The sequence below is a fragment of the Oncorhynchus masou genome, chromosome 9 (genome assembly GCF_036934945.1).
Source record: "Oncorhynchus masou masou isolate Uvic2021 chromosome 9, UVic_Omas_1.1, whole genome shotgun sequence".
Lineage (NCBI taxonomy): Eukaryota > Metazoa > Chordata > Actinopteri > Salmoniformes > Salmonidae > Oncorhynchus > Oncorhynchus masou.
In genome coordinates, this window is record NC_088220.1 from 54,405,403 (window position 1) to 54,413,568 (window position 8,166).

The 8,166-nt window shown below is 41.6% G+C and overlaps 1 protein-coding gene across 1 annotated transcript; it reads right to left on the minus strand.

Moving 5' to 3' along the window:
• Positions 1-650: 650 nt before the first annotated feature.
• mpzl3 (myelin protein zero-like 3) lies at positions 651-7,644 on the minus strand. Its single transcript, XM_064974440.1, has 6 exons — positions 7,407-7,644; positions 5,246-5,412; positions 3,169-3,382; positions 2,025-2,181; positions 1,569-1,638; positions 651-1,414 (listed from the first exon to the last, which is right to left on the minus strand). Exons 1-6 carry the CDS (start codon positions 7,474-7,476, stop codon positions 1,334-1,336), a joined length of 759 nt encoding a protein of 252 aa, XP_064830512.1. The 5' UTR covers positions 7,477-7,644; the 3' UTR covers positions 651-1,333.
• Positions 7,645-8,166: the final 522 nt, after the last annotated feature.

The following is an 8,166-nucleotide window of genomic DNA, read 5'->3' on the forward strand; positions in this document are numbered from 1 at the left end:
CATCAGCAAACCACTCGCCCACACGACGCCATTACAAGTGGTCTGCGGTTGTGAGGCCGGTTGGACGTACTGCCAAATCCTCTAAACGACATTGAAGGTCGTGGTAGATAAATTAACATTCAATTCTCTGGCAACAGCTCTGGTGGACATTCCTGCAGTCAGCATGCCAATTGCACGCTCCCACAAAACATGAGACATCTGTGGCATTGTATTGTGTGATAAAACTGCACATTTTAGAGTGGCCTTTTACTGTCCCCAGCACAAGATGCACCTGTATAATGATCATGCTGATTAATCAGCTTCTTGGTATGCCACACCTGTCAGGTGGATGGATTATCTTGGCAAAGGAGTCATGTTCACTAACAGGGATATAAACATATTTGTGCACAAAAGTTGTGAGAAATAAGGTTTTTGTGCATATGGAACATTTCTGGGAACGTTTATTCTAACTCATTAAACACGGGACCAACATTTTACATGTTGCGTTTATATTTTACTTCAGTGTAGTTTACACCAGCAACATGGATGGGGATTTCAAACAGCGTGTGTGCCAGTTTAAGTCCGATAAGGTTTAGAGACCGACACTATTGAACATGTACTGTAGTTCAACTTACATGGTAAATGGACAAACCATTTTACCAACGGACAAGAACATTTATGTATTTTATTAAGCATCATTTTTTCAATCATTTGCACATACATACATTCAACAACATTCACTGTACATCCAAATTCCAACATGTAAATCAAATCCTGTAAATTCATTCAACATCTAAATCAGAAGTCATAGTTGGTCCACTCCTGAATGTAGTTATACCAACGGGTTCAAATGTAACACAAACTCTGAAATATATGTTTCAAATAATATTAATTGGACTCAATGAAGCAGATGTAGCCACAGATAAAGACTGTCTACAATTCAAGCAATAGATTCCATAAGGTCCAATAGTTCAACAAAAACTCTCACAATAGCTGTACAAAAACAATGATTCTACATTACAAAAGTGATAAAGCAGACAATAACTTAGTAATTTACGCATCTCCTTCATAATGAGAAAATCTATCCAGAAATGTTTATAGTATAGTGCAAAACGTATGTGTGTGTCCATGTGTCAGGCACTGGATCCATGTCTATCCCACCAGTAGAATCAGCTGTTGACAAGCCATGAGAGAAGGGAGGAGTGTGAGTGGATACTGATGTGTGAGACAGAACTAAGTCCAGGAATCTTGGCATTTTTAACAAACAGTATAAGCGAGAATTCTGGCCAACCACTCCCATTGGCAAGGCATGGAGGGGGCCTCTGTCCTTACAGAGCACCGCCACCAGGGGACTCTAGCACTGAGACACAGCCATGGTCTCTCCCTGAGCCAGAGGCCTCTCTTTGTGGATGTAGTAATCCTCATAGTCGGAATCCTAGGGACAGGAAGTGGGGTAACAGATAAATATTTCATGGACGTCTCATATTGTCAGACGTAGACAACATGTAAAATTTAAGAGTATGTAATTGATCGGGCGAGACATGTGCCCCTAAGTAATTCATGAGCAAAAAAAAAAAAAAAGGCCATACCAGAAAATATAGGTCGCAGCACGTCATGTTTTTCTCCTTGCGGTTGATCTGCTTGAAGCCAGGCTCATCTCTGTGAAAAAGATGATAGAGTTCAAATTGGTCAAATCACAAAACGGTCAGCATTAGTAATTTTCTATATTGGCAAAAGTCAGTTTTTCAATGAATATGATGAATTTCCTTGATTCCTCGCATCCTCTCTGCTCAGCTCCTTCTCAAATCGTATTGAAGGAGAAGGTCCACTGCCCCTCCCCTTGGACCCTCTTCTCCAACGCATTTTGAGATGGAAGGAGAGAAGACGCAAGGAATCAAGGAAAGATTAATTGAGAAAAAGCCATGTCCATTCAGCAAGTCAGGGTTGGGGGCTCCCTTCACCAGAAACCATATCACTTCTTTAAAACCATATGTTTAGGATGTCCTGAAGAACTGGTGCACTGATTGAGGAGTAAATCCACTCACTCGGGTGTGACCTCAATAGGGGAGTGGTAACCCTGGGTCTGGCTCTTGTCCCTCGGAGGGCAGCACATGCGACCCAGCAGAGCCAGCGTGATGATGGCGGAAGGAAGCAGAATGAAGGCTAGAAGCACCGCCACGTCCGAGAAACGAACCGCGGGCACTGTGGAGAGCAGAGGGTTCATCATAACCACATTTACACTCAGTGTCAGCGCAAAGTGGAGACGCTAACGATTTTCTGATCTCTTTAGGTACGAGATCCGCCTCATTACCTATGACCACAGCACAGCCGTGCTAAAAAAGTTGTTTAGCACGCCCTCTCGTGTACAACTGCTTTAAGAAACCCCTAAATGCTTCTTAAAAGAAGGATTGTTTAAGCTTTGTGGAAAATATGACTCAATCCGTAGCACATACGTGCCTAAATCTACTGTAGAAGTCTTTAAAAAGGCACCAATAAATATGCGCCCAACCATTTTTTAAATATTTTTTTTATTTCACCTTTATTTAACCCGGTAGGCAAGTTGAGAACAAGTTCTCATTTACAATTGCGACCTGGCCAAGATAAAGCAAAGCAGTTCGACACATACAACGACACAGAGTTACACATGGAGTAAAACAAACATATAGTCAATAATACAGTATAAACAAGTCTATATACGATGTGAGCAAATGAAGTGAGATAAGAGAGGTAAAGGCAAAAAAAAGGCCATGGTGGCAAAGTAAATACAATATAGCAAGTAAAACACTGGAATGGTAGATTTGTAATGGAAGAATGTGCAAAGAAGAAATAAAAAATAATGGGGTGCAAAGGAGCAAAATAAATAAATAAATTAAATACAGTAGGGAAAGAGGTAGTTGTTTGGGCTAAATTATAGGTGGGCTATGTACATGTACACCATACCAGTATTGAACACGAGGTAGTAGGTTTTACTGCCCAATATATCTCCCCAGTGCCACAATTCCCATAGAGTCATGTTCTACACGTCATCATTCCTAAGGTCAATAGTGTGAACCCACAATCACCTTTACTAACAAAGCCTAAACTTCTGCCTCTCAATTAAGAGCCAAATCCTGACTTGAGATGCACATTTTCTCAAGCGTCCCATTGACATTTTCCCTAAACATACATTTTTCAAAGTAATTGCCTCACCTTTGGGCGTCACGGTGAGGACGGTCTGTGAGGTGGGGGATCCGTGGACGTCAGGGGGGTTCCTGACTGAGCAGGTGTAGGTGCCGTTGTCGCTGAGGGAGGCGTTGAGGAGCTGGATGGAGGCCTCGCCCCGGGCCGGGCTGCCCAGCCACTTCACGCGCCCATTAAACTGGCCTTCCTGCGGAGGGAACGCCAGAGAGGAGAAGTGGAAGAACTGGGGAACAAAGAGAAGAAGAGAAATTGTGACGGCTCTGTGCAGGACAGTGTTACTCAGACCGTGGCAACTACAGAGCCACTTTACAAGACACAGACAACAGAAACACTGCATCAATCACACTCACCATCACAGTGTTTTCAAAAACTAGGGGGACAATAAGAAGTGTCAAAGAGACACATTGGAGAAAACAAACTACACATAGGGAATAAACATCACAGGAAAATATACACAAAGACGAACACACGGCAAGCAGGCCTGTTAACAATCAATGGTGCTCAACAGTTATATTGTTTTATAGCTCTGTATGGGCTGGGCTCTCCAGGAGGCACTTCAGTTCAGACAGCCATAGAGCTGAGAGGGCTGATACAGACAGCATACTAAATCTAATCACTGCACTCAGTCAACCCAGACAAACACTCAAGCCTACCTCAGACAGGTTACGCCTAGCCAAATGGAGATTATACACAGCCAAGTGCCTCTGAAACATTCAGAACCGGACCCAGATTAAAGCTTGTCCTGGACTAAAACTCACTTTCAATGGAGATTCTCCACTGAGAATGATTTTCAAGCCTGGAATAATCTGGGTTCGGGAAACCGGCACTCAGGGTGCAATGTTAGGGCCTGTGGTTAAAAGCTTTGATGTTACCGTAACGGTACTGACTCACTGAATGAAAATCTGATGGATCATGGGCTATTGCATTTAAATGAATATTGAATTGATTTGATCATGTCTTATAAAAGACATTGATTGACTGGAGTTGTTCATTCAGTGTCCTTCAGAGGAACTGAATCACAAGTCCTCCATCACTCTCCGTTGCTAGCGCTGCCTTTTCAGTCCTGGAAATGAATTCTCATCAAGATATTGATAATTATGCAGGGAGACTGAAGCACACCACCAATTCATAGTTCTCAAGCCTTGGCTGGTAAATTATATTTCTGATAGAGTTTTTTTTCAAATGCTTATTCACTGTGCCTTTTGATATACGATTGTGTCAATAAAAGTGTCCGAATCCACTAATGAAATTGGATGGAAACAAACGTGCCACGAGAGACAAATTCACTTTCTAGCTCCGTTGTATTGGCTAGCTCTGTGGGGCTATGCGGCGAAATGTTCGACACGCTTCACTATCCGTCTATAGTTGCACAGAACAAACTTGTTCCAAGTAAATAAAGAAATGAAACCAAGGATGTTGTTGGATTCCGGTATACCCTGGTATCGACCAACCCAGCTACGCTTATACAGGATTCGGACAAGCCGACACACCCCTAGGATAAAGAGTTTGTGTCAGTGACGTGAGAACCCACTCTATCTGCAAATACTGACACAGCAGTAGGCCTGACTACTACATCTTAATGACTAAACCAACAGCTTCTATTACCCCATCGAGGGAGCCACAGCACATTAGCCATCACTTAGCGCTGAGCGCTCCTATAGGATATGATATCCCAACAACTACATAGCATATACGTTATCGGCCCCTCCAAATGGAATTAAAAACTTACGCGGTCAGCCGCTGAGAGTATCGACAAGGAAATTGGATCTAGGGGAGCTTTGGTGTCGGAGCCCTGACTCGCAACTTCCAGCTCGAGGCATACATTTAACACATCACCAAGATGTGGAAGAGTGATCCTGATTCCTGCCCCTAACTGCCTGGGGTTTCTGAGTCATATTCCCAGGGGTTAAGGGTTTCAGAGAAATAGAATTACTAGAAAGGGCGTCACAATTAAAGTCAACGTATCAGCAGCCATATTCAGTGTACCCATGCCAGGACATAAAAGCACAAGAGTTCTTCATCAAATGTGTGCTTTATTAACAAATCAACTCAATATACTGATTCACTTTCTATGGTGCGTACTTACTGCCTGCGGAGGGCCTCCGGTCTGGGGCCTGTAGGACCAGTCCACTGACATACGGCTGGTGGCTCGGCTGGTAGAGGTGAAGGTGCAAGTCAGGGTGACGGCATTACCCCTCACAGAATGGACCTCTGCAGGGGAGCTCACTGTCATGGCTGACACAGGGCACAGCACTGAGAGAGGCAGCAGGGCAGGGGGGTGGTCAGATGAGGAAGATAGATTAAGGAGGAGGAAGGGCAGACGATTGCACAGAATGTTTAGTTAAATCCAGTTGGGAACAAAATACATTGTAGAAGTCAAAAGATTAATAATTTCAGAGCAAGGTAGTTCGCATAAACAAAACGCAAATAAACAGAATAAAGCTAAAGTTCTCATTTGACAATTGTGTATAATCACAATGTCAAAGGTAACCCCAAAGGCCCACATTGTTGACCCACTATTAACCCAGTACCCAGATGGCAACATCAAACCTTCTGTACACTGCCTGACATTAATTGGAAAAAACACAATCTAATGAACTCTCCATGGGAAACATTGTTTTCTTGGCACCATCTGACAACAAGACTACTAGTTGTAGCCGTTGTTCTCTCTCTCTCTCTCTGTCTACCCCCCCAATTGGACAATGAGAGCATACAGACATAATAACCACAAGTAATGAAACAAAATCTCAACCATTTATTAGCTGAGGTATTAAATCGACTTTCTCTATGCAAACGTCTGCCTAGAATGTGCTTACAAAACTAATTCTGCACGCCCATTGTATAATGTGTAGAAATTGAGGAGGAACTGATTTTCTAATAGTTTGCATAACAAATTGTGTACGTGTTAAAGTGGCACACGTAAAATGATCCTTTACCAATTCCTGGATTGGCAGACAAACAACAACAGCTGTTGATCTTTCCATCAACTTTCAGCAAACATGGCAATAACGACACAGCCTACAGTAGTAGTCGTATTCCTTGTGATGAACGTTGCCAATGCAGACATTGTGCAATGCAAAAGAAATACAAAACATTTACATAATGTGTGTTATATTTCAAAACAGGCCCAACCCCATAGATTCAATGCTGTATTTTCCATGTGAACTCCAACCCACACAGGGAAATGCAAACGTATCATTTAACATACAGCATACTGTAGGCCTGCATGTGGTTCAGAGATTCAGATTTCAACAGTACATTACAATTAATCTACCTTGAACAAGTGAAGGACTCATATTCAAAGGAATGTTTTTTTTTAAAGAAGAAAACAAGAACTCTCTCTAAGGACAAAGAGACAGTCTGAGTACTGCAAACCTAAACTATTTGAGTATTCTAAAATACATCGTACAGACCAGAATCAGAGGGCTAACAGGGTATGCAGATATCCTGCACTATTTCAAAACACCTTGGAGTAAAGTGGACCGAGAATGAACAAGCTAATCTCATAACCAAGGTTGCAATCGTGTTGAACAAAGTATTTCAAGCTGAAGATGCTTGATAGCGGTTGACATTCTAATTGTTGATGAGAAAGTTGGCAACCCTTTGAGCCCATTGCATGTACTATACGTCTCAAACATACAGGAAATGACTCCTCCTACTGTTCAACCAGTAGTTATATAAATCTGATCAATGTCAGTAGACCTCACCCAAAAGTCATATTCTCAGTTCTAGATAATGGCTGCTTGGAATTGGACGCAGGGTACTTTAAACTCAATAACAAAACGTGAGTGAAATTGAAAACAAGGGAAAAAGCCATGAGTCTTGTGAATTTTACATGACATGATACTGCATTCCTGTTGTAAGGAACCTAGCCTCAGGCGCAATTTGGTTTGTTGTGAACATGCAGTAGAATTATTTGGTAGTGGCTATTCACAAATGGATACATAGTAGCCTATTCAAAATGTTGTAGGTTGTATAAATACATAGAAATATATTATGTTAACTATGAAGGTAAACACGTGGCTTATTATAATAATTCTTACAATAATTCATAAAGAATTTGTATGTAAACTTTTTTTTAAAAGTAGGCCGAGACAATTATACAAGGTACAAAATCAGGATTCTATAAAAACACCCACAATCCAAATGCTTGTGTTCCATATGTAAAGTAAAGGTAGTCTAGTCTCGCAAATTCGTTGATCTGTGACATTGAAAACGAGCTTGACAAATGAGAGGGTTGTACTCACCAAAACAAACTATTAAATACAGCAACACGACAATGTTCAAACGTATAATCCTGTGTTGACGCCAAAACATTTTAGTAAAATGATGTAGGGCTTTAGAAAAAGTTAGAATAAATTGTCAAGTCTTGTCAAATTTTGCGTTTCGGATACTCGTCGTCCATTTTTTTGTATGACTCAGTTTCTCCGCTGTGCCTACCCAGTGTGCACTACCTGACAAACAGGTGTTTCAGGAAGTATTGCTAACACTCCTCGCCCTGACCAAAGAGGGAAAAGGAAGGGAGTCACCCCACACGCAGTTTCTTCAGCCGTTTTTTTTCTGGTTAAGTGGAAGTCAATAAACTACGGAGACCAGGCAATACTGTCTATGGGAGACACACCAAGTTAAGTAGAACAGAACTGACCATTTTTTTTCAATTGTAAACGGCCTGAGTGAAGTATCTTTATTTATTAACCATCGTTGGCCTGGCATCACGTATTCCTGGTGCGTATTTTACATTCAATAAAATAAAATAAAATATTATTAGTATCATGTGCATAATACAGCAGGTGTAGACCTTACAGTGAAATGCTTACTTACGAGCCCCGAACCAACAATGCAGATAAAAAATATGGATAAGAATAAGAAATAATAGTAATTAAAGAGCAGCAGTAAAATAACAGTAGCGAGACCATATACAGGGGGGTACCGGTACAGAGTCCATGTGCGGGAGCACCGGTTAGTTGAGGGAATATGTACATGTAGGTAGCAGCAGTGGTGTAAAAG